The sequence below is a fragment of the Carettochelys insculpta genome, chromosome 18 (assembly GCF_033958435.1).
Source record: "Carettochelys insculpta isolate YL-2023 chromosome 18, ASM3395843v1, whole genome shotgun sequence".
NCBI lineage: Eukaryota > Metazoa > Chordata > Testudines > Carettochelyidae > Carettochelys > Carettochelys insculpta.
Genome location: NC_134154.1, coordinates 28,893,221 through 28,920,964, shown reverse-complemented (window position 1 = coordinate 28,920,964; position 27,744 = coordinate 28,893,221). Strand labels below are relative to the sequence as shown.

Genomic DNA, 27,744 nt, shown 5'->3' with positions numbered 1-27,744 from the left:
TTTTTTAAATACTTCTATGGTGTAGTTTATTTGAGAACAGAGCAAGGCTGAGCCAACTGCCTGACGAACAGTAGCAACAGGGAGTTAGTTGGCGACAACCGGAAAACAACACAAGTGACCAGCCTTAGTGCTGCCAAAGGCATGAATGATCCTCAGGGTATGTCTGTGAAATCAAAGGCGGGACTGTGGTGGTTGGACCAGCTTCTTTTCTTCTAGGATCCTGCCAAAGATCTTAGCAGCTTCCATGGCGCATCCCCAGTGGATGGTGAGTCCGAAACCCCCGTGGCCGTAGTTGTGGATCACCTAAAAGAGACGGAGGGAGAAACCACAGCAAGTAAGCGCTGGAGTTCGAACGACTCGGTGTAACCCTGCAGCACAGGAACTGGCTGGGAGGGTTACAGTCCTGAGGCTCTGGAGAGCTTCCCAGCTGGAGCACAAGAGCGCTTGGCAGGGCCTGGACTGCATCAGAATTAGATATGAGGTAAAAACATGGCCCAGTTAGTTGTTTTTCTCTTTCTCCTGTCATCACCTGAAAGTGATTAAACCCCCCACGAGTGCTGCAATCTGGCTCTATGGCCTAGCACAGGGCAGGCGCCTTTGTACAGTTGACAGCTACTGAGGCAGCTTGCCAGGAGCCTGGGGGCCATACCTGATTTACAAAATGGAACAGCTTATAATTGCCTGTGTCTTTAATCTGGAGAGACACAGGCCAGAGCCCAACCTCTCCCCAGGCCAGACTCTGCTACAGAGCCGTCCTCAGGTCATAATCACCTTCCTGACCACAGCTTTCCATGTGGGAGCCTTGGCTGCAGAGCGAGTTCACTCATTGTAAGTTTCCTCCAGCCCCATGTACTGCGCCAGCATCCCACTTGGAGCAGGGGAACAGATGATCTTTGAGTGGTTCGCAAGATGTCGTTCTATTTTCAGTGTTATTCAGCCATCCCCTGGTGAAGTCCTGATAACTTTGGCCACAATTAGAGCCTCATCCAAAGCCTACTGAACACAAGAGTGAGCCCTGCCAAGGCTTTGGATCAGGTCCTTCCACGCATCTCTTTGCCATTTAGAATCACTGCAGCAGTCATTGCGCTTACAGTAGTCTTCCTGCAGGTACAAACTGCAATACCCAACTTCTGATTTGTGCCCGTCACAGTAAATTTGTCTGTTTCAGCAGGAGAATGAGTCAGGGTCAGGATCAATGTCTAAACCTCTTACTTCTACCAAGACAGCATAGGGAGCATGTGATGATTAAAAAAACAGAGCGAGCTATACATTAATTTTAATACTGCACTGCTTTGCACAATGCTAAGAATCTCAGTTAATAGGCTGGTTTCTTTCCAAGACTCCTAACTTGGAATACTCTCCAGATAAATTGAATATATTTTATCCAATTTAATTACGTTTCACAGTTGCTGTCTTTATTAGAGCTTTAATCTCTTCCGCAAAGCTTCTCATGCACACACCTACACAGTCACATCAGTGCCCCGATTTCTTAGGCTACTTATGAAAATTAAAATGAAATCACTGAGGAGTAATTGGGGCATAAAAAATGGTGCTGCCCAGAGGCCTCTGCGAACAGGTGGCACATTTAAACTTGGATTCCTCGAACGCCTTTATCACAGGATGCAAACAAACAAATGTGTTTCTAGGAGTGTTATCCTGGTGAACTTTGAACACAGAAGCCAAAGTTTATGAAACTAGAGTGCCTCAAGTAGATACCTAACCCCACACTTAGGCACCTCAATGAAAGTGGTCTGATTTTCAGAGGTGCTGAGTAACTACATCCCCCATTCATTTATTTTTACAGTTCTGTACCAGATTTCAAGCTACTACTCTGCGTGCCTGCCCACTCAGCCACAAGATGTGTTCTAAACTGGAATCAGTGGAAGAACTCTGATGGTGACCGATAATGCATACAACTGATGTTTCGTGGCATTTTAAGTTGGCAACATGGAAAATAATCTTTGACACCCTGACCAGCGGCTTTAGGTTCAGATTTTTATCACGGGAGACATAAGAACCACATGAAAAAATGCCACAAGCTCTGAAACCGTTTTGTATCCTCAGTCCCTTGGTGTACAAGGGACTAGATGCAGCACAAACAGAGGAACAGCCCTGCATATTTTGAGTGGAGCTTATCCCTATAGTCTGCCTTTAAAAAAAATTGCAACGTGAGTGGAATACTGATGCCTCGTTGCCATCATCAAAACGAAAGCTTCTAAATTAGTTTTGCACTAACTGATTACTCTGCTGTAGTGGAGCTGCAGGATTGATCTGACAAAATACATTGCTTCGAGTGCCATTATGCTGGACTACAATGGATTTCTCCAAAGAGAACGCTGCGTACCTCTGATTTCAAAGGTCCATGATAAACCACATCCCTCTCCAACCGAACTGTGTCGCGCACAGGGCGTAAGCCACTCCATTCATCCACAATCTTTGCATTCTGGAAACAATAATATGTCACTGGTTTTAGCAATTAAATATCAGTAACAAAACTGCATTCAACAACCAATTGGGATGAGGCATTTTGTCCACTGGGAGCAGAACTGAGTCACAAGTTCTGCCAAGGGCCGTCAGATGGGAATAACTTTTGACCCAGACCAGCCTAGGCGTTGTGAGAGCTGGTTTCACAGCACCAAAAATACTGTGTCCTGTTACAAATTGTGCAGCTCCTCCAGTGCACGGAGCTGCTCTGCATGCTGTCCTGACATAATCTGGAAGCATTCTCGTGAGTCAATGCAAATTGCCACATCTAAGCTTCAGACTTTCCTTAGCACAACACCACAAGAGAGGCCATAACCCAGTGAGCATCGTGTGATGTGGGTTGTGAGTCTGGGCAGTGCTTGGATTGCTGTGATGAAAGGGGCCTGTAGTGGGGTACGTGACCCCCTCAAAGGCCAGCCAAGCTGACAGCTAAGACAGTCTGGGTGCAATCAAGGAGCAACCTGCCCAGCTCCTGGGGCTGGGCTCTTAGACGAAGGAAAGGAAGCTGGGAAAGCAAGCAGAGGGCGGGTCCGAGATCACGGGGCCCTAAAGACTTTGCTTTTTGACCATGAGTTTGTTTGCCCTGACTCAAGGCTCAGTGGAAAGGGCTTAAACTGCGTCTTCTGGAGCTGATGCTTAAGGGAAAGGGAGAAAGCCTGGATGCCTTCTGGAGCAGTGGTTCCCAACCTCTTCACTAGTGCAGCCTCCACGATCACCCTCCAAACTGTTCGTGGACCCTCAGTCACCTCCCAAAACATTCACGGACCCTCAGTCACCCCCAAACCATTCACAGACCCCCTCAAATCCAATTCTATTTTCTGTGATCATTTTTATTTATCTTTTATGTGTTACCTGGACCCCATGCAACACCCTTACGGACCCCAAGTTGGGAACCACTGGCCTCGAACACAACAGGAACTCAGACCTCTGCCTGCTAGTATTGGCTTGAAAGCCTTCTTAAAGGGGACATGGCTTTTTGGTTAGCTTGGTCTCGATCTTCCCCTTGTCAGATCCTGTATGATCCCATGTATCTTAGGGATGTTACAATTTAATATTAATTAATTTAAATCGGTTAACTGGGAAGCCTCATCCGTTTAGGTTAACCCTTACAGGCTGGTGTGCCCTCCCTGCCCTGTCCCCCCACCCACAGTGTGCCCGGGGCCACCACAAATGGGAGCTGCTCCGGCCACGCTAGAGCACCCCTGCCACGACACTCCTGAGCCAGGCTGCTGTGAACAGGGGCTGCTTCGGCTTTGCTGGAGCACCTGGACCCGGGGCAGTGCCGTGGGCTGGGACGCTCCAACTAGGCCAGAGCAGCCCTGGTTCCCAGCGTGACACAAGTGCGGGTGCTCCAGCCCCGTCAAAGTAGCCCCTGTCTGTGGCAGGGGGACCCCTGCACCCCAGAAGTGGGCTCCCCAGTGACCTCCCCCCCACATCTACTTAATGAATTAACCAGTTAAACCGAGCATTTAACCGGCTAACCAAGTCAATGGGATTTTACATCCATATCTAATGAAATACCCTCGTGCAATGTCTGACACTTACTGAGCCAGGGCATTCAGTTAGTTTGTGTTGGACACGAGAACAAATGGAAAACAGCTGGAAAATAAGGTGGCCAAAGGAGAGACCTGAACCCATTCTGTCCATCCAGTTTGCCGCAACTGGGTCTCCAATTGCTTGCACTACCGATGCAATAACAATATTGAGACGTTCATCTTGAAAGCACTTGCCCAGAGCATTCTGCTCAGCTCTGGGGGGAAGCTGTCCTTAGCCCATTGCCTAATATTCCATTATCACTGTACGTCACAACATTTAGGTCAGCGTTCACTGGCCTCAGACGATATAACCTACCTTGAGAATAGGGAGCACCTTGCAGCAATTTTCCCAAATGGCTTTGCGATCCTGGGGGCTGTTCTCTTCATTCCAGTTTCCCACCTGAAATATCCCTCCCAAGGTCACTAGCTTGCTCCTGGAACATAAGCGCAGAGAAAGGGTTTAGAGTGAGGGCTCAGCAGTGCCCTGGTTCCATAGACAAGGATGTCATCCATGGCTTCATCTACACGGGCAGCTTCTGTCAACAAAATTGGGCTTTTGTTGACAAAACCTGAGGAGCGTCGACACGGGCAAGCACTTCGTCGAGAGTTTGTCGACAAAACCCAGCTGCTCAGCCGACATCATTAAACCTCTCCCTGATTGGGTGTAGCACCTCTGTCGACACTGTTTTGTTGCCCGAGTGCCTGTGTAGCCACTTCTGTCGACAGAGAGAGGGATTCCAGTTCCTCAGGCCGCCCTGTTTGCAGAGCTTCCAGCCAGCCGTTCTATGGAGAGAGGGCAGGGCAGTCTGGTTGCTCTCTGTTGACAGATCGGATTGCTCTTTCAAACCTCTTTTATGTGTAGGTTCAGTCTGTCACAGAGGTACTGCTGCAGTTTCTCTCTTGACACTGACCTCTGCCCCGCTCAGCTCCTCTATGTTTTGGAAAGGAAGCCAGACTGGTCCCACTAGAACCAGACACTCCGGGCTGTTCAGCTCAAATGCTGGTTAGTTAATAAACCCTGTTCTCTTCTGGAATCCCTTCAGACCAGCTGCTCTGTACCTTTGCCTTTGTGACAGCATTTTGTCTCGGGTCTGCTCCAAAATGGAGGAATGCTTTTTTCACAGTCGTTTAAACTGTGTGTTCTCCATGGAAGCTACACCTGTGGTTCGGCCCTCCACTTTGCTGCTATTCTCAGCCCAGCTGTCACGACTGGGAGCTGTACTTGGTGACAAGACATCTCTTGTAACACTTGACTTGGGAGCTATAGCTGTTCAAAGTTGATATTGATATAGGGAATTAATGGCTAATCTTGAAATATTAAAGAAAGTGCCCAGAAACGTAACATTGAGGTGACAGCTGAGAAAACCCTCCTGTCCTGAAGCAAGGCCAAGTCTCTGTTCTCCGGCAGAAATGGAGACCAAGCACCAAGCATTTGTTAGCTTCTCCTGAGGTTTGATTCTCTGTGCACGAGCAGCTTCCAGACTCATTAAAGTAGTTTCCAAATCACATGAAAACCCCCCTCCCTGAACCCGGGAGGAAGTCCAAGGCTACGTCTACATGTGCAGCCAACATCGAAATAGTCTATTTCGATGAATAACGTCTACACGTCCTCCAGGGCCAGCAACGTCGATGTTCAACTTCGACGTTGCTCAGCCCAACGTCGAAATAGGCGCAGCAAGGGAACGTCTACACGTCAAAGTAGCACACATCGAAATAGGGATGCCAGGCACAGCTGCAGACAGGGTCACAGGGCAGACTCAACAGCAAGCCGCTCCCTTAAAGGGCCCCTCCCAGACACAGTTGCACTAAACAACACAAGATACACAGAGCTGACAACTGGTTGCAGACCCTGTGCCTGCAGCATAGATCCCCAGCTGCCGCAGAAGCAGCCAGAAGCCCTGGGCTAAGGGCTGCTGCCCACGGTGACCATAGAGCCCCGCAGGGGCTGGAGAGAGAGCATCTCTCAACCCCCCAGCTGATGGCCGCCATGGAGGACCCAGCAATTTCGACGTTGCGGGACGCGGATCGTCTACACGGTCCCTACTTCGACGTTGAACGTTGAAGTAGGGCGCTATTCCTATCTCCTCATGAGGTTAGCGACTTCGACGTCTCGCCGCCTAACGTCGAAGTTAACTTCGAAATAGCGCCCGAAGCATGTAGACGCGACGGGCGCTATTTCGAAGTTGGTGCCGCTACTTCGAAGTAGCGTGCACGTGTAGACGCAGCTCAAGTTACATGCAGGAAGCTAAGATTTTAGGTGTGTGCTGAGGCTGAGAGTCAACTGCAGGATCAGGTGCGGGTTTCTGAACTTCACACTGATGTGGGGACAATGGCCTAAGCGGGGTTTGTCCTGAATGCTCAGTCTGAATCCTGCCGGTAGTTATCAGACATGTTCCTTCTGTTTCTGTGGTGACTGAGGGTCTGGATGGAATAAATTTTGTTATTACATGATGGCAGGTGCAGATATGCACCACCAGTAAACACACATGCTGCTGGCTGTGGATGCTCTGCTCATCAGCTGCATTTCTCCTGGGCAGCCACCCAAGCACTGAGCTTACAGGCAACACTGGTTTCCAGGGAAGCCAGAGGTGAAGACGAAGCAAAGGGCTGCTACAGCTGGATACACCTGGGCACAGTACAAATGACCCAAGCTGCAATTTGCACTTTGCAAAGGGGAGTGATGTGAATGGATGGCTTTTTCTCCCAGTGCGTCTGACGTGCAAAATTCTAGGGAAGTCACTTGGTTAACCAGTCATGGGCCCCAACCTGCTCCCACCCAACTCGGTGGGATTGTTGCCATTGGCGGTAATGGGCGTGCGGCTGCTGGAAGCTCGGTACAGAACATCAGGCAGGGCACCAATCCAAGCCCTGGTTTCATATTTAAAGTGTTCTTCTCAGGGGCTTGCTCTTCACGGTTTCTGTGTTATTGATGGGGAGTGGTATTAGAGGCTGTGTTCTATAAACACAGTTGAGCCGTGTCTACAAGTGCACGCTACTTCGAAATAGCGGCACTAACTTCGAAATAGCGCCTGTCACGGCTACACGCGCCGGGTGCTATTTCGAAGTTAACTTCGATGTTAGGCGGTGAGACATCGAAGTCGCTAACCCCATGAGGGGATAGGAGTAGCGCCCTACTTCGACGTTCAACGTCGAAGTAGGGACCGTGTAGTCGTTGCGCATCCCGCAACTTCGAAATAGCGGGGTCCGCCATGGCGACCATCAGCTGATGGGTTGAGAGACGCTCTCTCTCAAGCCCCTGCGGGGCTCTATGGTCACCGTGGGCAGCAGCCCTTAGCCCAGGGCTTCTGGCTGCTGCTGCGGCAGCTGGGGATGCATGCTGCAGGCACAGGGTCTGCAACCAGTTGTCGGCTCTGTGTATTTTGTGTTGTTTAGTGCAACTGTGTCTGGGAGGGGCCCTTTAAGGGAGCGGCTTGCTGTTGAGTCCACCCTGTGACCCTGTCTGCAGCTGTGCCTGGCACCCATATTTCGATGTGTGCTACTTTGGCGTGTAGACCTTCCCTCGCAGCGCCTATTTCGATGTGGTGCTGCGCAACGTCGAAGTTGAACATCGACGTTGCCAGCCCTGGAGGACATGTAGACGTTATTCATCGAAATAGCCTATTTCGATGTAGGGTTCACGTGTAGATGTAGCCTTGGTGGAAACATTACTGAACCCTGGTGGGTCCCGGGGCAGTCTGTTACTTACCCTGGTATAATGTATGGTGAGTTATAGGTTGTAGATTCATGAGTCACGACAAAATGCTTCACCCAGGGGGCCAGGACCTAAGAGATAAGAACACAGCAATGCAGAGGCACCAATACTGGTACTGAACAGCTGAGGATTTCTTTGCCCCCTTGGAGCACTGAAGTGGCCAAAGAAATTCAACCCCTGGTCCTGACGCACAAAGGAAGTATTAGCCATTTATCAATAAATACCAGGAGCAGAGGTCCTGCTATGCAATTGCTTTGGTTATACTGATATTGTGTGTAGACCACATCCTCAGCATTTCTTACAATGCTGCGTGTTTTCAGAATGATAACAATAACTCTTTGATACTTTGGTCAAGGATTTCACAGCATGTTCCCAACAGGAACCACCAAGACCCAAGCACACCCTTCGCATGTTAGGGGAGAGGGAAGAGCAGTCTAGGAACAGCCCACAAGGGTCTCATGTGTCCATAGCAGAACCAGGATTCTTAGTCTTGTGCGTCAGCGGCCGGCCCACATAGAGTCGTACCATCCCTGAGCCAGGCTGAGGGAGTCCGTCATCCAGCAAGAGGAACAAAGCCTGGCACCTGTCAGTCCTCACCTTTATGATTTGTCCTCGGCCTGGCAGCAACCCCGGGTCTGGCTGCAGCTTCCCCGCATGGACCCCGGTACAGTTTACTATGACGTCCACGCCCTGGGCAACCATCTAACAAGGGAGAGATGCGCAGCCATGAGGGGAACATGCATTTCTGGGGGCAAAAGGCCTGTGATTCTGAAGTGTTTCTATGCCAGACCCATTCGGGAACCACCCGTCCTTGGTTTGGCAGCTCTCTGCCAGGTGGCAAAGCCAAGCCAAACACCCGCCTGCCACCCTCAGCCAGTAACAAACGTGCTGTCCATAAGCCAGGAAGGGGAAAATCCAGCACCCAGCTCCTCGGGCACCACTCCTGCATGAGGTCAGGATGTGCCACTGCCCCAGAATGGGCCTGAATCCCTGTCCCCAAGCAAAGGGCTAACACGATCCCAGCGCAGCCAGAGCACTCGCTCATTTGATGTTCTCCTGAGTTCTGTGTCAGCCCCTCCTTGCAGTGGAGAAAGCGCTGTCCCCTTATGGAAGGGCACAACGTCTGCCTGCAAGCGGCTCCCACGCAGGGATAGCTAAAGCCGCTTCTCTGCTCTGACTGTTGTATCCCAGTGAAAGCAAGTAGTTCTCCACAGCTGCTCAGCACACCTGGCAGTTTTCACATCTGGAAGAACTGTTGCTTCCCCAACAGCTGTGGGAACTGCGGTTGCTATTAATAATGTAAGTGTGGGAACTCCTCTGCCCAAGGAAAATGCCTGTCTTCCCCGCTTCCCCAACTCAGGAGTCTGGGACAAGCCCCCACCCTGCACAGGGTTTCTCCAATTAAATTCCCAGCCTACCTCCTGGAAGGATTCAATCTTCTTGTGAAAAAACTTGACTCCTCGCTGCTTTAACCTTTCAAGAGCAAAATTCACTTGTTAGTGACAGCTAACAACAACTGAACAGCTCAAACCAGCCACTGGCGAAGGCTAGGCTGGACTAGATGACCTCCTAAGGTCCCTTCCACACCTCATATTCTATGATTCTATGATTATTGTTCTTCACGTACTACCCACGTCTTTCTCAATGGCTCTCAAATGGTCTCCAGCCTTTACCTCATTTCTTTAATGCACTGCGGACACCACTGACTATCACACTAATCATGCCAAACCACACATATCACAGGGGTTCACGTGTTTTGTCAGGGGCACAGCCATTAAGCATTTTAAAACAAACAAAACCCTTTTCTGTAGCAAAAGGCTATTGAGGGGTGGGGTGGCTGCAGGGATGCCCCTTTGCAGTTTTACATTGTTAACTTCCACTGTTTTATTTCTTTTCATATGTCACGGGCAATATTTAAGAGGGCTTCATTAGAAGCACATTATGAAAGTTGCAAAGTCAAGCACTTCAGAGTGGGGAAATGCCAGAATGGAGGTTGCTTGTGCAATTTTCACTCCTAGAGCTGCATTATGACAAAGTCTTTAATTCCATAGTCACATGCTATTTTTTCCTGATTTTTTTAGGGGAACAAACTGGAAGGAAAAAAAAAGAAATTCATTGGTTGGATCCCATTGATCCCTGATATATGTTTTTTTATATATAGGCAAAATTCCTGTCTTTCCCCCCCCCTCTCAATTTCATCCTGGAAATGGCTGAATTGTTTTTGCTAAAACTTTCCCAAAATATTCAGCCCGAGTCAGACATCCACCACAGAAAACATCAGCCCAAACGGCTGAAGTGTGGCAAACTTACAAGCAACTGAAGACAAGGCCTTCTACTTAAACGGATCTCCCTGTTAGTCTGTAGCATCACAAATACCAAGCTGTCCTGTAGCACCTTAAATCTGTTAGTCTTTAAGGTGTTACAGGACTGCTTGGCTTTTGTGAAGGTCCTATACTGAAAAGCGTTGGCCAACATTAACCGTCAGTGGTGTGATCACCTAAAATACATCCAGCAACTTTGTGTTAAAGGCGAATCTTGAAGAATATTTGATGGTTTTCCCCCTTTTGTCCGAATGCAAATGGAATTGTCACAGTTATTGATAAGCAGGCTGATGGATGAACTGAGTGAAAAAAAGCTGCTTTTTCTTCACCCTTAAATCTGCAGGTTGCTGCACAACTCTAAAAATGGGGGCATGACCCAACTGCAGCAGAACAGAAGAAAGATGATAAGCTGGCACTCACCTTTGGGTAAGCCAAGGCAAATAGGTCTTTCCTTCTAAGATTAGTCCTGTGTTAAACCAACCATAGCTGGAATCAGAGGAAGAAAAAATGTGGACATGTAATATCATTTAATCTAGTTTGACTGGCACAGAAGTGCTTTCTGAGGTTCCATCTACTCTTTTTAGGGCACCTCCTGAAATATTTTTAGCAGAGTAAGGATCTGAAAAACTCCCAGGCTACATCTACACAAGAGGGGTTTTCCAACAAAACCAGGCTTGTGGTGGAAAAACCCCCAGAGTATCTACACACAAAATGCTCTTTGTCGATGACTGTCGACAAAAACCCGGCACATCCGCCAGCAGCGTTGTGTCTCTCTGTGTTGAGGAATAAAGCCTTTGTTGACAGTGTCATTTTGACAAAAAAGCTGTGTAGGTGCTCCAGGGGTCCTCTGTTGACAGAAAAGGCTTCCAGTTCACTGGGCAACCCAGTTTGCTGAGCTTCCGGTTGGCTGCTCTGTTGAGAGAGCAGCTGGGCAGTCTGTCCGCTCTCTGTCGACAGAGCAGAGTGCTCTTTCGATCTGCTTGTGTGTGTGGACATGATCTGTAAGGTAGACGTAGCCCCTGAGTCCCTCTCTTCTGTCTTATCAGAGGTGATTCCCACTTATTTATGGAGAAGAGCTTTGTCCAGTGACAGCCCTGTAATGATGCAATAAGACTTAGCCCTTTCCTAGCCACATCCACTGACCCGGTTACATTAACCTCATGCCATCCCTGGGAGATAGGTATGTGGCTGCCCTTGGAGTGGGAACAGATGCATGGAAAGACTAAGTTGCACAGTGGGATAGTAGCAAAGGCAGCAATGGAAACGGGAAATTTTGGGTCTTGGTTGCCTGCTTGTTGCTCTCTAGATCATGCTGCTTCCTCACTGTCTTTATGTCTAGCACACAATGCCTGCGGCACGGTGTGGTGCAAGGGGTGCAGGTGTATTTATCCATGAGTGTCACTAGTTTCTCTCAGGCTACAGTTACACTGGAGGGTTCTCTTGACAAAACAGGGGTTTTGCTGACAATGCACGATGTGTGTTTATACACAAAATGGGTTTTGTCAACCGTGTGGGGACAATACTCAGCACTTTCACCAGCAGCATTCTGCCTCAAAACTTTGAAGCATAACGCCTTCGTGGGCATATTTCTGTCAACAAAGCAGCTGTGTGAACACCCCTAGGCATCCACAGACAGACAGCCTCCACAACAGTGGCCAGCCCTGTCTGCTGTGCTTGCAGGTGCCTGTTTTGTCGAGAGAGTAGCCGGGCAGTCCAGCTGCTCTGCCGACTGAGCGGCACGCTCTTCCCGTTTACTTGTGCGTGGCCACGCTCTGTCAACAGAAGTTTTGTCAGGAAATCATTTACGACAGTGACTTCTGTGGACAGAGCACTGCAGTGTAACTGTAGCCTAAGGTAATAGGCATTGTAGAATACCTGTAACCAGGGAAGAGTTGAAGCTCTTTTGGTGTCAGCTTCCTAAATCCCAGGACAATGTCTTTCCAAGGTGGGTCCTGCAGAGGAGACAAATGGTCCAGGTTCGTTAACATTATTTAATCCCTGCCGTGCATTCACTGAGTCTACAAAGCTGAACATGGGAAGGGTGACATGGGACATCAGCAGGTGGGTGCCTTATCTACGTTGGCTCAGTCCTGAGGAATGTAGGACCAGACCTTCCGGTAGTAGAAATCAGCATTGCTCTGCTGAAACCCACATCTCTACTTCAGTTTACTCCAGATGGTGGCTAGCCAGGCATTTGTGTTTACACGTCCTGGAGAAGCTGCAAGAGTAGAGGCCAGACAAACAGGAGACAAGAACTGTCAGCTGCTGGGGAAAAGCTTTATACATCAGTGAACAAAACCCACAAGTTTGCCCAGCAAGACTTGGGCCATCAATTCATGGTGCCTTTCACCCATATCTACCTACCGGGACTGGGTGTGTAAAGAGATTGTAGCCAGAAATTGGAAAGAGTCCCATTTCCTCTGCTTCTCCTGAGCTCAGGTATCCACACAGGTAATCAAATGTCTCTTTGTTCCAGAGCCTAAAATATAATGTCACAGAGATTTGTCTTTCAGAAGGCGAATAACATCCCTGCTGCAGTGTCTATACTGGCACCCCCTTCCTCCCAGGATCATGCCTCACTCGTGTGACTAGTCCCAGCAACTGATGGCAATCTACTCACCTGAGTAAGGGCTTGCAGGGCTACTTAGCATCACACCTTTAATATGGATTTACAGGGCCGTAATTAAATCCAAGCAGAGGGATGGGAAGAACTCCTTTGGGATTGCAAAGGAGCGAGGAGACAGGTGGCAGGAGCTGCAGAGAAGCCAGTACTTGCCCTGTGGCTGGAGGTTAGGTGAAGGGGAGAGAAGTCAAATGCAGGGAGGGGGCAGGCAAGGGGTAGGTGACGGAGACAAGTCCACCAAAGGTTTTATTTAGGAAACGGGCAAGTTGTCCACAGCTTCTGGTGGAGTTTAGTTAGGGTAAGGATGTGGGGGGATGGGTGGAGAAGGAGGTGACAGCTGCCGGCGGTCCCCCGGAGCCCTGGGGAAGCCACAGCTGCCAGCCTCCCCGGGAGGCCCAGGGAATTTGCCACTGCCCACACTTCCCCAAGGCTATAGGGGGATGGCCCAATACGGGACAATTCGTCCCTTTTAAAAAATAAGTGGGAGCACCTTTTTGGTGTCCCAAAGGACCGTCCCACCCGATACGGGATGGGTGGTCACTCTAAGTTTAGAAGCCAGACTGGAAGTGGGGAAAGGCCTCCTGTATAGGGCTGCAGCTCCCTACATGGCCCACAGTCTGGTGCGCTGGGGTTAGAGGCGGCTATTTGGACAAAGGAGCTTTTGCTCCATGAAAGCCCTGCTCTCAGCTGAGTAGCCAGCTGCAGGGGGATTGTCTGTTGTCTGTCTGTCTGCAATGCACCCCCTTTCAGAGGCGGTAGCCAAGTGCTGGAGCACTTACATGCACGAAGCAGACTGCGAGCAGGAGGGTGATTTCTATTTTCACCTTCTCCGGGCAAATTTCTCCTGCTATCAGTACGGTGGCAATGACGAGGCACGCGGCCTTGTCTACTCTAGGGAGCTGCGCTGGGGTGGCTAAGTGGGGGACAGACACCACAGCATCAACAAGGCCTTGAGACATTTTCCGGAGACTGGTTCCACGCTGAGCTTGCCAGCCCCTCCCAGTCAGGGAAGAGGTGAAACTAGGTTTCCTTCCAAGAGCTGGTCAATATCGTAACAAGCATCTCCCGCACCGTGGGTGGGGGGCCTATCAGATTCCCAGAAGCACTGTGCCAGGACAGCGCACCTGCAGAAGACAGAGCTGATGGTGTTGATTACACAGCCGTGCTTTTGTCAGGACGGCTCAACAGCTGCGTAGCAGGGAGACAAAATGAGTGACCTTCCAGGCAGACGGGGCCCAACTGATTAAGAGAACTGGAAGCAGCCCAGAACATAACTGGCTGTTTAAAGCTTTGTAGCCAGAGTGGACGGTGGTTTGCAGCTCGTGAGGGGAGTTGATTCAGGATGTGATTGCCCTCACTGGGCACACTGACCTGCACCTACTACTCACCTGCACGCATTGGTCAGTTGCACCCAGGGGTGCAGGAGCAAAGTGTTTAGTGAGGGTGCTGGGAGCCACTGAACTGCAAACGCTGCACCTCATGGAAATGGCTTCAAGCCATGGGGTGCAGCAGACCGGTCCCCTCTGCCCCGCTAATCCTAGACCTGTGGTATCACCCGCTGCCCCCTTGCTTGCCGGGCGCTGACAGAAGAACATGACAAGAGCACGAGAACCAAAGCTGCCTCTCTTACATTTCTTGAGTGTCTCTCTTATCGTCCGAGTAGGGCTGCCACAGCCCTGCTGCTCCGTCGCTGGTGGTGAGCGGTGTGTACCGGTCAGCGTAGACCTCCATCTCCAGGGCCTGGACCGCTGAGTGATACTGATCATAGATGCACAAGGCCGTGGAGAGCCCGATCACCCCTGCCCCGATCACTGCGACGCGCATGGCAGGGCCAGGTCCCTCCTGCAGGGGCCAGACAAGTTAAACCAAACCCCTGGGCCATGCCCAGGAAGGAGCTGAAGTCAGAGTGCCAGAGGAGCTGCCGGGGTGGGCCAGGTGTGCGCCAGAGAAAGCAGCAGAGTGGGCCGGGCTGCTCTACAAGCCCTCTGGTGACAAGGGGATAGAGCCAGTGTGCAGGGCAGGCTCAGCGGCAAAGGGAGAAATGGGGTTAAATATAAACACAGAGATGTGGCTTAGCCCCTTGGCTGCTGACTGCCCGCTCTGGCCTGAGGGTTGAGGAACCCAGTGTGACGCCATAGACATGTTCAGGGAACATTGTGGCTCATTGTCCCGTGTGGTGGCACCCAGACCACATACAGAGAGAAACAGCGCGTCTCCTCTGCTACCTTAGCTGAGAGCTGTGTGGCTCTTTGCGCAAACTGTAGCAGCTCCTGCACTAAGCTCCAGAGATCCCAGGCTCGAGCTTTCCCCACTCTTTTCCTGCAGGCCTGGTGTAGACTGGCTCACGCCCCCAGCTATACCCCCTCTGACTAGGCTGCTACACTGGGCTGCTCAGTTCTGGCACGTTGTTCCTGGGGTCAACGCACTGGGCTTCTCTTTTGCAAGCTACTCCCAGCTGTGCTGGGCAGCACAGTCCTGCAGCCCAGTGTCCATCTGGTGATCTCCTTTGCATCCCAATGCCCTGGCTGGGCTTCCAGCTGGCTTGGACCTCTGGCAGTAGGCAGAGCCTTGGCCAGGCAGGCTTCCCTTTCCTCTATGAGGAAGAACTGGGGGCTGGTGCTTTCTGGGCCAGTGTGTCACTTCGCCACGTCTCGCTGGAAGCTTCAGCCTGCTTAACGAGCTCAGCAAATCCTCCAGCCACTCAAAGCTAGTGGCTAACAAGAGAGCCCTCTGTGCTCCAGAAAAGCCCGACCCAGTTCCTGCCCCCATGCTCTCTAAACTCTGCTCCCACGTGCTACAGCACGTGGCACCCCTCTGGCGGGGCGTTGAACCCTCATCATATCACAGCCCATTCCTTTGTAGAAAGACAACCAGAAAAGCCTAGAAACCTTGGCCGTTTACCCAGCGCACGAAACTGATGCCAGAAACAACAAATGGAAGAAAGGTTTTATTGTGCTGGCTTTGCAGACTTCTCCACTCATCTCCGCTGATGTACCTGCTGTCCAACCTGCACATCCCAGCCCTAGGGAAGCCCCCACAGCTATTCTGATGCCTCATGGCTCAAAACCACACCCTCAGGAAGTCAGGCTCAAATCAGAGGCTCCTACAATTTGTGTCCCTTCCTGTGCATAACCCACCCCTCAAAATGCTGCATGGATGACAGCCCAGGGATCAAAAGGGTTGAGTGCACGGTCAGTCCGCTGGCTGCGGCTGTCGACGGGCACAACATTCCTCTGCTCTCGTGTCCGATACACAGCTGCAGCTCTCCCCACAGACTTACCAGAGCAGCTGTTGCCGCTAAACACATCCTGGCCAACAAAGACCTCAGGGCCAGCTCCCTCAGCAGCTGCTGCTCTCCCACCTGGTAGCAATGAGCATTCCAGCACAGGTGGGTGAGCAGGTGAGCGCTCAGGTGTGCTTGTGCGGATCTTTGCCTGCACACACCCCTGGGAGCTCCTCTTCACACTTGGGACGATAGGCCTCATAGTTAATAGATATTAAATTAAAATATTGCTTTAAATAATTATGTTAATTCACTCTGTTACTAACCCATGTTCCTAGCCCCCTTTAGCCTGCATGGAGAATTAACCCTGCAAATAGAACCCTGCTCCTTCCCCTCTGCTTTCCTTCCTGCAGTTGATCAGAAAACTGAAATTAGAGCCAGAAAAGACCTATTTGCTCCTTCCCGCCCTGTGCCTGGGGTGAGGCCAGACCACCCCCACTGTGCAAACTGAACAGATGGCTTTCTCAGCACTCCGACTGGTCAATAAATCGCAGAGACAAACACAGCTCCCCCCCCCCACGACTAACCTGCAGAGGGACTGGTCTCCAAGAAGGTTCCTAGGTCTGCAAGGAGCTCTGCACAGACCCTTCTGCACACAAGCTATTTATTGCGAAGCATCAGACATAATCTAAAGGTCATTCAGCAGGGGCAAAAAAAGGAATATCAGCAGTTCTCTGTTGCTGACAGCTAGGCCAGGAGGTCAAAGTCTCACGGCTCGGCTCGGGGATTCCTAGGAGGGGAGATAGCATTTCGCAGTTCCAACAGACGCACTCCAGCCAGAGACTATCACTAGGATCTTCCTTGCTGCAGGGCAGAGCTTCACCCCATTCCTGGCCATGCTTTGGCTGACAACAGAAAGGAAATGGAGGAGGAAACCCTTCTGGAAGGAAAGGAAAGGAAACCCTTCTGGAACTCCTGAAGGGGTGGTCACTGGTCACCATTGAAATGGTTTCTTCCTCTGACCCCACAGAGAGAGTATGATCTAGTTGGTAGAGCAAGGAAAGGGGAGGCAGGATTCTTGCATTCCCTTCCCCGCTTGACCATGGGATTCCTGCAGGAATTTAGTGGTTTACTTTCCATGCCTCAGTTTTCCCTTCTGTAAATGGGAATAACTCTCCCCTGCTGGACGCAAGGGTTGTGTTCACCAAGCATGTTCCCAGCTGGACAGTGCTGCAGGGAAGGTGTCATAGGAGCATCCCAAGTGTTAGTAGCCAAAGGAGCTCTAACACCATTGGGATCTTTGTGCCTTGCTGGCCCCTGGCCATAGGCTGGTGCGGGCAGGACACCTGCAGATGGTTTATTGCAACTAAGGGTTGCTTTCTGGTGGAAGTAGGGAGGACAGGGCACAGAACTGGTAAGGAACCTCGAAGCATAACGACTGGACACTTCCCGGAGTGCTAGACTTGTTGCTGGGAATACCGTATAGGCCAGACAGCGCTACATGGGGCTGCTCGTGGCTTTCCTCAGGGGGACCTCAGAAATCCTGGACTTGCTGTAACCTTAAGGCCTCAGAAATAGCCATCAGCTGGGGCACAGCTCCCTCCCTTCTTCCACATACGGGGAATGCTTTTCAGCTGCGTCTCTCCCTCCTTCTTGGATCCCTGCCTGGTGCTGGGATTGCTCTCCTGTGCAACCATGCAGGGCCTGCCAGGGAGCTGGGAAGCAGCCAGGATCAGGCGCGGAGAGAGGAGAGCAGAATGAGTGACTTCTGCATCTCAAGAAAGCTCTTGGGAGTATTTACTTAGCCCTGAATCTCCCTATGTGTAGCAGACCCCTGGCTCCGAACCGAGCCAGCTGCCCACAGCTTCTAGAGCAGTTGTTCTCAACCCATTTACCACGGTGGGCCACACATGCAGTTCTGTGTGTTACGTGGGTGACAGCCACACAATAAAAACACTGCCCATGTGGACCTGGGCATCTCACATGGTCCACGGCTGTGTGCTGATTGAGTGCGAGTGGTCTGTGGCCTGAGAACCACTATTCTAGAGCCTGTTTATCCAAATCCACACAGTCTAACCTCTGGCCCCCAGAGGTACAGTGGACTCTGCCCTACACAAACATGCAAAGCAAGCAAACGAGCTGCACAAGACAACTGCCTCTTTGGCCTAATGGCCAAAGAAAAGAGTCCTGGAACCTATGAGGAGATTTCCAACTGGTTTGTAAGAACAGGAAGGTGCCTGCAGAAAAAGGATCAGTCCATAGGATGAAGGCCCTCTCCGAGGGCCAATTCCAGTCTTTGAGGCCCCCGGGCGTAATAAAAATAAAAATTGATGATACATGAAACAAAAGCAAGGCACCAAAAAAGAGCGAGACGTCAGATGAGTATTTAAATATTGATAACCCAGGGCCTTTTCCTGTTCAAATGCATTAATGATCAAGGGATGCTGATCAAAACAAGTTGCAAAACTTATCAGATGCCAAAAACTGATTAAATGTCATCCCCCACCTTTAAGCTTGAGGCCAAGGCCAAGGCCAAATGGTTCTCTTGGCACCTCCCTCCCGCCTGGGGGATTGTCCCTGATAGGGCCAGCTGGTGACACACAATTATGGCATTTGTATATGTTATGTATGCTGGTTTATCCTACCCAACAGGTTGTCCAAACAACCATCAGTATTAGTGGGCGCCAGAGTAACGTGTCTCCAAATGCAGGCAGACAGCATATTGTGTTTTCAGAGCTCGTGCTACCTCCTAATTGCTTGTGCAGCTGGTTTCTAGCCGTCCTGGCGTGAACCGCAGATGGGACAATCTTACCTGAAAGAGGTTGTTCTGCTGCCCATGTTTCCCAGTTTGCATTTCATACTCTAAAGACGGGAGGTTCTGTTACAGGGAGCCTTGTTCCCCAGTGCAATGGTCCCCCAAAAAGGCTTCCGCACCCCTTTCTAGAAAGAGACAAGACAGGATCACCAGCTCTCTGGTGCAGAAAAGTGCCTTGTTGCCTGCTAGTCTAGAGCATGGTTCAGCTAAGGACTTCTGCGCTAACAACCGTAAGTTAATGAGCCTCCCAGGACTCATGCGACATAGGTTATCATTAGCAACTCCTTTTTATACTAGGGAAGTGGAGGCACAAAGGGGCTAAGAGATTCACACCTGAGAGCAGACAGTGAATCAGAGGCCGATTGGAGAAGAGGACTCAGGAGATCTGACTTCCAGCCCCCTATGCTAAGTTACAGACACTCTCAATCCTTCGCCAGCTGGGAAAAAACACAAAAATTCACCCGTGGCCTCAAAGTCCAGTTTCTTTACAACTGTGTCTCTGTGTAACTACCCATAATGTTGAAGACTGAGGGATGCCTTGGAATCAGGCAATGTGTGGGCAGGAATGCTCCAGACAGAATTTTTGGTGCGTACCCCAGGAGTTATCAGTAGCTTTGAAAACATACATACTGAGGAAACAGCAAGGTGGAGTAATGAAACTTAAAATAGGTGTATGGACTCTTGGGCCCAGGCTTTCACTCTAAGAGACAATGGAAAGAAAAGGTGGGTGATGGTCAGAGGTGGCTGGCAGGAATAGAAAGCATACCGATTGGGTCCCTGCACCAGGACAGCTCAGTTGTATGAACCCCTAAACTTCAGATGCCTTGGAGAGACACAGGCAGAGAAGCAGTTGCTCAGGGGCCTAATTTAAGGGCTTTCTATACAACCAGTAGAGCCTCTTATCCTAATTACCCTATTACTTGTCTGCCTCTTGCTTTTGGCGCTGTTGGCCATTCTGACTTTCTCTTGCCTGGCAGTTCCACTTTTGCCTTCCTTGGTGCTACCAAAATGCTTTATGGCTCTAACTTAAACAGCTGCAGTGCCCTTGGTGGGTCAGGATCATTACCCCCATTTCACAGAGTGGGAGGAGGAGGCTCAGGGAAGTGGAATGACTGCAGGTCACACAGTGAGTCAACAGCAGAAAGACACCCCCTCCCAACTGCTAGGATGCACTGTCCTCTTGCTAGGTTGGGTCGTCAGGCAGCACTGGGTAAAAGAAAGCAGCACGTGATGGTGCTTGGCTAATGCAGCTCCTGATGGTGTTCTGAGCACGAGAAGCTTCTTCCAGACTAGATTATGAGGTTGTTCAAATATCTCATGCAACATTTTTCTAGCAATTCTTGGTTGGATCAGTTCCCCCTGGCTGCCCACCTAGTCCTCCTGAGGCAGCTCTGACTCAGGTCTCATTCAGGAAAGCTAATAATGACACGTGTGAAAGGGAATAATTTTCATGCCTATCTAATGTGGGTCAGATGCCTTAAAATGCCTTCTGTGTGCTCGGTATGTATGGGTTGTAGGATGTACAATTTTCACAGCACCCTCATTGAGTCCATCTCCTGTAGGGCTGGGTAGTTCAGGCTCTGCCTGTTCTACGTTTAAAACCATCCATGCTTATTATTGCAGATCTGTATAACTAGGACTAATCACAGCAAACTGGTTGCTCAGGGACTTTAGAACCTCCTTCTGATGAATATGCTGTAGGCAGACTGATCTCTTATAAATTCATCCATTAATAATATAAATAACTAAAACCACTCGGTCCTGGTGCAGGGCAGAATCCACAGCAAATTATTGCCGGTGACAGGGAGTCAGGAACTAAAGGCAGAGAAACAAAGGGGGTATCTCTTGAGGTTTCCAGTATGCATCGCTGATTGTGTCAAGGGTGGCGGGGGCTCTTCTCCAGACTGTGTAGCTAGCATCCTTCCATCTGGACAGCAATGGAGTCCAGCTTAGTAGATTCTGAGAGTGAGGGCTTATTTGCCAGTCCCTTTATTCTAGGAGGACAGACACTCTGCTGGGCACACCACAAAAGCCCCTTTGCCTTGTCTTTGCGGAGAGTCTATGAGAGGCAGCCAGTCCTCCTTTGTTCATTCCTTCCACATGGTTAAGGTGAGTACGAATGGCACAACCGTTCAAACCCTATTAGACAGGATGCATCAGTGAGGGAGAGACAGACAGATGTAATAGGCTCCCAGAGGGACTGCCAAGGGCTCTTTGGTCTTGTCTGATTTTAATAAATGCCCCTGGCCACAATTACTCCAGATGACAGCCCTGAATAGCATTCACGTGAGCAACAATGTAGATGGAGAGAGCTAATAAGCCATTCTCCCCAATTCCCCAAGTGTGATTATTCTCCTGGCTGAGGTGGACCAGCTTTATAAGATGAGACAGATTAGGCCCATGAAATTGTAATTGACTTTTGTCTCCTTAAAATTCCTTGGCTCTTTCATTTGTGAACTAACAAGCCATCTGCACCTTTGCTCTAGATACAAGGAACCACAAGCATTCCCGGCCCTTTCTGCTGCTGTTTGCACGTGTACAATGGTCAATAGAGCGCTTAGGATTTGCTCCATTGTTTGGGAGGGTCTCATAATTCCCTTTGTCTTCCCAGCTGCTCACCGTTCCTACTTCACACTGGGGCTTTTTGACGTTCCTGATGAGGAGCTGAGACGTAAAATGCCCCACAATTCATTCACTGAAGAAATCTCTAGTAGTATATTTGGCAAGGAGCACCCTTAAAGAAATCAGTATTGCATTTCTCATTGATAGTGTTAAATATAGTACAGATTGTACCTCCCTGGCCCGGTACCTTTCGGACCTCCGTGGTCCTAAACAAGGGATTTTGCTGGATCACAGGGAGTTAAGGCCCCCTGTCCCTGGCTGTGGCTCCCCAGCTCTCTGCCCAGGGCCTGCCACAGCAGCTGGCCCCCCAACCACAGCCCTGGCAGCGCAGCTGGGGAAGCTGGCCCTCTGGCCTCGGTGCCCGCAGGGAGCTGCTGGGGTATGCCACCTTCAGCCCCAGCCTCACTGCCCCCCATGGGGCTGCCAGCTGATTGCTTTCCTGCCCTGGCTCTCTGGTCCAGGAACATCGCTGGTCCTTCCCAAGGAGGGATGTTGCTGGACCAGGGAGTGCTGGTTTTAGGAGGTGCAACTAGGACCAGCCCCCAAGGGACAGAGCCGGACTGAAGGATGGCAGGTGTCACTCAGCTGCGCTGGCTCCTCCCTCACTGGGGGTCCCACAGTTCAACGCAGCACAGGAAAACTCAGGTTTGATTTGCACTGAAAACAGTGCATCCAATTCCCCTCACCTGCGTGCTAGTCAGGGCAGCCAGCAGGGCCCAAAGCAGGCCAGACTCTGCTGCAAACACCGCCCCCCCCATGCAGGCAGACCCCCTTCAGCTGTGCTGTGCTTCTTTTGCACTGAGCTGCTGTCCTCCACCTGCGGATGGCCCTCAGCCATCCCCCCGCCCCAGCCTGCACCCCAGTCCCCATCCCCCGCACCCCAGCCATCCCCCCGCCCCAGCCTACACCCCAGTCCCAGCACCCTGTCCCCAGCCATCCCCCTGCCCCAGCCTGCACCCCAGTCCCCATTCTCCTGCCCCCAGTCACCCCCTGCCCCAGCCTGCACCCCAGTCCCCATCCCCCCACCCCAGCCATCCCCCCGCCCCAGCCTGCACCCCAGTCCCCATCCCCCCCACCCCAGCCATCCCCCTGCCCCAGCCTGCACCCCAGTCCTAGCACCCTGCCCCCAGCCATCCCCCCACTCCAGCCATCCCCCTGCCCCAGCCTGCACCCCAGTCCCCATCCCCCCCACCCCAGTCATCCCCCCGCCCCAGCCTGCACCCCAGTCTCAGCACCCCGCCCCAGCCTGCACCCCAGTCCCCATTCTCCTGCCCCCAGTCACCCCCTGCCCCAGCCTGCACCCCAGTCCCCATCCCCCCACCCCAGCCATCCCCCCGCCCCAGCCTGCACCCCAGTCCCCATCCCCCCCACCCCAGCCATCCCCCCGCCCCAGCCTGCACCCCAGTCCTAGCACCCTGCCCCCAGCCATCCCCCCACTCCAGCCATCCCCCCGCCCCAGCCTGCACCCCAGTCCCCATCCCCCCCACCCCAGCCATCCCCCCGCCCCAGCCTGCACCCCAGTCTCAGCACCCCGCCCCAGCCTGCACCCCAGTCCGAGCACCCTGCCCCCAGCCATCCCCCTGCCCCAGCCTGCACCTCAGTCCCCACCCCCCCACCCCAGTCATCCCCCCGCCCCAGCCTGCATCCCAGTCCCAGCACCCTGTCCCCAGCCATCCCCCTGCCCCAGCCTGCACCCTAGTCCCCATCCCCCCACCCCAGTCATTCCCCCTGCCCCAGCCTGCACCCCAGTCATCCCCCCGCCCCAGCCCGCACCCCAGTCCCCATCCCCCCCACCCCAGCCTGCACCCCAGTCTCAGCACCCTGCCCCAGCCTGCACCCTAGTCCCCATGCCCCCACCCCAGTCATCCCCCCTGCCCCAGCCTGCAACCCAGTCCCCACCCCCCCACCCCAGTCATCCCCCCGCCCCAGCCTGCACCCCAGTCCTAGCACCCTGCCCCCAGCCATCCCCCTGCCCCAGCCTGCACCCATCCCCATCCCCCCACCTGTCACCCGCCCACCCCAGTCCCCATCCCTCTGCCCGTCAACCCCCACCCCAGCCCGCACCCCAGTCCCCATCCCCCCACCTCAGCCTGCACCCCAGTCTCAGCATCCTGCCCCAGCCTGCACCCCAGTCCCCATGCCCCCACCCCAGTCATCCCCCCACCCCAGCCCGCACCCCAGTCCCCACCCCCCCACCCCAGCCCGCACCCCAGTCCCCATGCCCCCACCCCAGTCATCCCCCACCCCAGCCCGCACCCCAGTCCCCATGCCGCCACCCCAGTCATCCCCCCACCTCAGCCTGCACCCCAGTCTCAGCACCCTGCCCCAGCCTGCACCCCAGTCCCCATCCCCCCCACCCCAGTCATCCCCCCCGCCCCCGCCTGCACCCCAGTCTCAGCACCCTGCCCCCAGCCATCCCCCCGCCCCCGCCCCCGCCTGCACCCCAGTCCCCATCCCCGCACCCCAGTCCCACCCCCCCGTCCCTGCAGCGGCCCGGCCCGGCTCGGCTCTCGCTCGCCCCTCCCCGGCCGGAGGCTGCGCAGCCGCGGCGGACGGAGGCGGCCTGAGGCCGGAGCCGCCGTCGCTGTCGCCGGGTGCCGCGCTCAGCCATGGCCCTGGTCACCCTGCAGCGCTCGCCGACCCCCAGCGCCGCCTCCTCGGCCAGCGCCAGCGAGGTGAGCCGGGCGGGGGCCGGGCGGGGAGGACCGAGCGGGGGACGGGCCCGGGCGGCGGACGGGCCTGGCCCCCCCATGTGCTTCGGCCCCGACACTACGCCCCCCGTGTCCTGCGGCCCCGGCACCCCACAGTGTGAGTGTGTCCCCAGTACGCCCCACGCCTGCCCCCCATGTCCTCCTGCGCCCTAGTCCCTGACACCCCATAGCGTGTGCCCCATTGCACCCCTCCGGCCCCGGCACCCCACGGTGTGTCCCCAGTACACCCCACACCTGCCCCCCAATATCCTCCTGCGTCCTAGTCCCTGACATCCCATAGCGTGTGCCCCATTGCACCCCTCCGGCCCCGGCACCCCACGGTGTGTCCCCAATACACCCCACACCTGCCCCCCATATCCTCCTGCGCCCTAGTCCCTGACACCCCATAGCGTGTGCCCCATTGCACCCCTCTGACCCCGGCACCCCATGGTGTGTCCCCAATATGCCCCACAATATCCTCCTGCGCCCTAGTCCCTGACACCCCATAGCGTGTGCCCCATTGCACCCCTCTAACCCCGGCACCCCACGGTGTGTCCCCAATACACCCCACACCTGCCCCCCAATATCCTCCTGCGTCCTAGTCCCTGACACCCCATAGTGTGTGCCCCATTGCACCCCTCTGGCCCTGGCACCCCACGGTGTGTCCCCAGTACACCCCACAAATGCCCCCCAATATCCTCCTGCGCCCTAGTCCCTGACACCCCATAGCATGTGCCCCATATCACCCCTCTGGTCCCGGCACTCCACCGCGTGTCCCCAATACACCCCACACCTGCCCCCCATATCCTCCTGCATCCTGCCTTCCTACTTGCTATACTCCAACATTCCCATGCATCTGGCTATGTCCTCTCTCTGTGCCCACAGCCCCACGGCCCCGTGCACCCCATGGCCTCCTGCCCCTGTGCAGCCCATCCATCTGAGCATCCTACACCCCACTATACCCCCTGTCCCCTCTGCCCCCATGCATGTCTCACCCCGCTATACCCCCCATACCCCACTCTGTCCCCCTGCCTCTGTGCATCTCACTCTGCCCTCCTGTCCCTGCCCACATGCCTCCCTACTCCCTGCCTGTCTTCCAGCACCCCACAGTGTGGTCCTGCCCCTGTGCACTCTGCATCCCCCTATACCCTGACTGGACCCCACCCCGTGTATCCTCACTCTGCTGTACCCTGCCCCTGGCACCTGCTGTCCTCACCCTCCAGCACCCCACATCCCACCATGCCCCTGTGCACCCCGGTGTGTCCTGCCCCTATGTCCCAGCCGCTGGCACCCTCACCGTGTGCCGCTGCCCTGCCCACAGCCACTGTCCCCCCATCCCCCCCAATATTTGCCTGTCCTTGTGCCCCTGCCCCTGAGCACCTCACACCTGCTAAACTCCCTGCACCTTGTGCACCCCGCTACGTTCTCCTGCCCCTCGGCCCCACGCACCCTGCCGTACTCCATCATACGGTCTGTCTCCATGCTGCTCACTGTGCCCTCCTGCGCCCACCAGACCCCTGCCAACCAGCACCAACACCTGGGTGCCCCCCTTCCTGGTGCACCGCACCCCCGACAACATTCTCCTGGCTCTGGGAGTCCTGCTCCAGGTGCTCCACCCTCCCCCGACCCCTATGAACACCAGGCCCTGTATGCACCCTGCAGTCCCCCACCGCATGCACCCCACTGTGCCCCCTGCACCTCACACCCTGCTGTACCCCACCATGCTCCCTGGGCACCCTACAGTACCCTCCTATCCCTGTACCTCCTGTGCCCAGGTACCCCACACCCTGTGACCCCTCCCATACCGCTGCACCTCCCGGTCCCTACATGCCTCTGCCCCATATATCCTGTCGTACAGCCCTGCCACTGCACAGCTCACTCTGCTTTGCTCTGCTCGATAGACCTGCTGTGCAACTGAGCCCCCTCTGTCACCTACCGCTGTACCCTCTCTGCCCCGTTCACTCCTCTGTACCCCCCCGCCCCTTATGGCTGGGGTGAGCAAAGTCGGGGGACCCTCGGGGGGATGTGAAATTTCAAAAGGGGGCTGCAGCGTGATTGGCTGCTATGTGTCAGGCGCCTGCGTCTCATTAAAGCCATTGAAGTAGCGATTCTCTCTGTGTCACGCACCGATTGATAGAGATTTTGCAGACTGATTTTCTCACAAGTGCCAACTGACTTTTTTTTTTTTTTTTTTTAATACAACTGTAACCAAAATTTCTGTCAGTTTGGGCAACGTGAGACCGGTTGGCAGGGAGGGGCTGCTAATCGCCGGGACGAAAAGTGGGGGCCCGACCTAAAACATTGCCTAACCCTGCCTTACTGTGCTCCTGCCTGTGCATAAACCCCACATGCCAGCCCTGCGTCCCTCTGCCCAAACTCCATGCGCTCATATGTCCTTCCCTACACCCTCCCTATACTCAGCATCCCGCTTGCTTGGACCTCGGTCCCATGTTCTCCCTCTGCCTGTTTTCTTGTCTGGTTAACAGTCCTGATTGGCACCTGTCATTAACGTCCCCCCACTGATCTCAGCTGGGTACAGGAGCTGGTGAGGAACGGCTAATGAAAACCTCATTGACCGACCTAGCTCAGGGATGCTCTTGGTTTACTTGGTTTGTTCCAAACTGTGGACGTTGGACTCACCGTTTAATTCTCTGCTGGCCCAGCCCTAGCTCCAGGCTGTGAGGTTTGGAAGGTTTTACTAAGCCACAGAGACATAGTGTGTTTTCTAACTGATGGCTGAAAAAGGCGGTGTACAGGGTTGCTGTAGCCATGCTGGTCCCAGGATATTAGAGAGATGAAGTAGGTGAGGTAATACCTGTTTTTGGAGCAACGTCGGCTGGTGAGAAAGACAATCTTTCAAGCTCCACAGAGCTCTTTTTCGTCTCAGAAGAAGATCCTAAGGTAAATTTTGCGTAAGTGCAAAAGCTTTGTCTGTCTCACCCCGAGAGGACGGTCCACCAATAACAGATATCTCCCCCATCTTGTTTCACTGGAGATGTTATGAAATCACAGAGATATTTTTATTTCCATTGTTTAAAAAAGTATAAAACTTAAATTTTGAGCATAAACCTTTGGATGATCCTGTGGATCCATGGAAGAGGGAGGCTTGATTCCCATCTCATTTACACAGTTGTAAATCAGCAGTAATCCCATAGAAGTCAGTGGGGTTACGCAGATTTTAGTCCAGCGTATGAGAGATGAATTGGTCTTCTGTTGTGTCTGTCTTGTCCTTGGCTTTTTTTTTTGCATTATGTCTATTTAATATCATTTTATGTAGGGATATAAAGCTTTCCCCACAAAGAAGTAGGGGGTCTCCTTCTGTGTGATCACACCTGCCATTTGATGCAATAGAGTGTTCCAAACTCAGGGCAGTTTCTTTTCAGAAGCATCTTTGTGAGTCACGAATAGAAGTCATCCCAGCAGAGATGTTTTATGTGTTAACCTGAGAAAGGCTGATGTAGGATATTTCTCCTTACTTCTCATCTTAATGATCCCTTCGAATCTGAACGTCTGCGAATCTAAGAAACACCTCGAAATTTAAACATTGGGGTTTTTTTGTGTTTTGTTAATTAAAAACAATTTCTAGCCAAACTCTGTCTGCATTTGCCCTGATCTGTGGTGGCCTTTCTTGTAAATACAGATTTTCCGGCTCTGCAAAGGACTGAGTCTAATATGCATTTAGAGACTTTTAAAAATGGGAAGTATTGACCCAAAAGTTC

General features: G+C 52.9%; 2 protein-coding genes across 4 annotated transcripts in view; one reads left to right on the top strand and one right to left on the bottom strand.

Annotated features, from left to right (window-relative positions):
* Window positions 1-16,526, bottom strand: DAO (D-amino acid oxidase). 3 transcript variants are annotated; one of them, XM_075012727.1, is made up of 11 exons: window positions 16,486-16,526; window positions 14,306-14,517; window positions 12,417-12,531; window positions 11,928-12,004; window positions 10,473-10,538; window positions 9,150-9,204; window positions 8,329-8,433; window positions 7,726-7,802; window positions 4,336-4,453; window positions 2,345-2,443; window positions 1-303 (listed from the first exon to the last, which is right to left on the bottom strand). In XM_075012727.1, the coding sequence occupies exons 2-11, from the start codon at window positions 14,497-14,499 to the stop codon at window positions 172-174; spliced, it is 1,038 nt and encodes a 345-aa protein (XP_074868828.1). In that variant the 5' UTR covers window positions 14,500-14,517; window positions 16,486-16,526; the 3' UTR covers window positions 1-171. The 3 variants fall into 3 exon arrangements, with proteins under 3 accessions (XP_074868828.1, XP_074868826.1, XP_074868827.1); XM_075012725.1 differs by having other exon boundaries at window positions 14,306-14,548; window positions 16,486-16,507; XM_075012726.1 differs by lacking the exon at window positions 16,486-16,526 and having other exon boundaries at window positions 14,306-14,697.
* Window positions 16,527-23,909: 7,383 nt separating this feature from the next.
* The window catches only part of SSH1 (slingshot protein phosphatase 1), a 56,211-nt gene continuing 52,376 nt past the window's right edge, over window positions 23,910-27,744 (top strand). Inside the window, exon 1 of the mRNA XM_075012791.1 lies at window positions 23,910-24,010. Coding sequence (XP_074868892.1) covers window positions 23,945-24,010 — 66 coding nt within the window. The 5' untranslated portion in view covers window positions 23,910-23,944. The remainder of the gene's footprint in view (window positions 24,011-27,744) is intronic.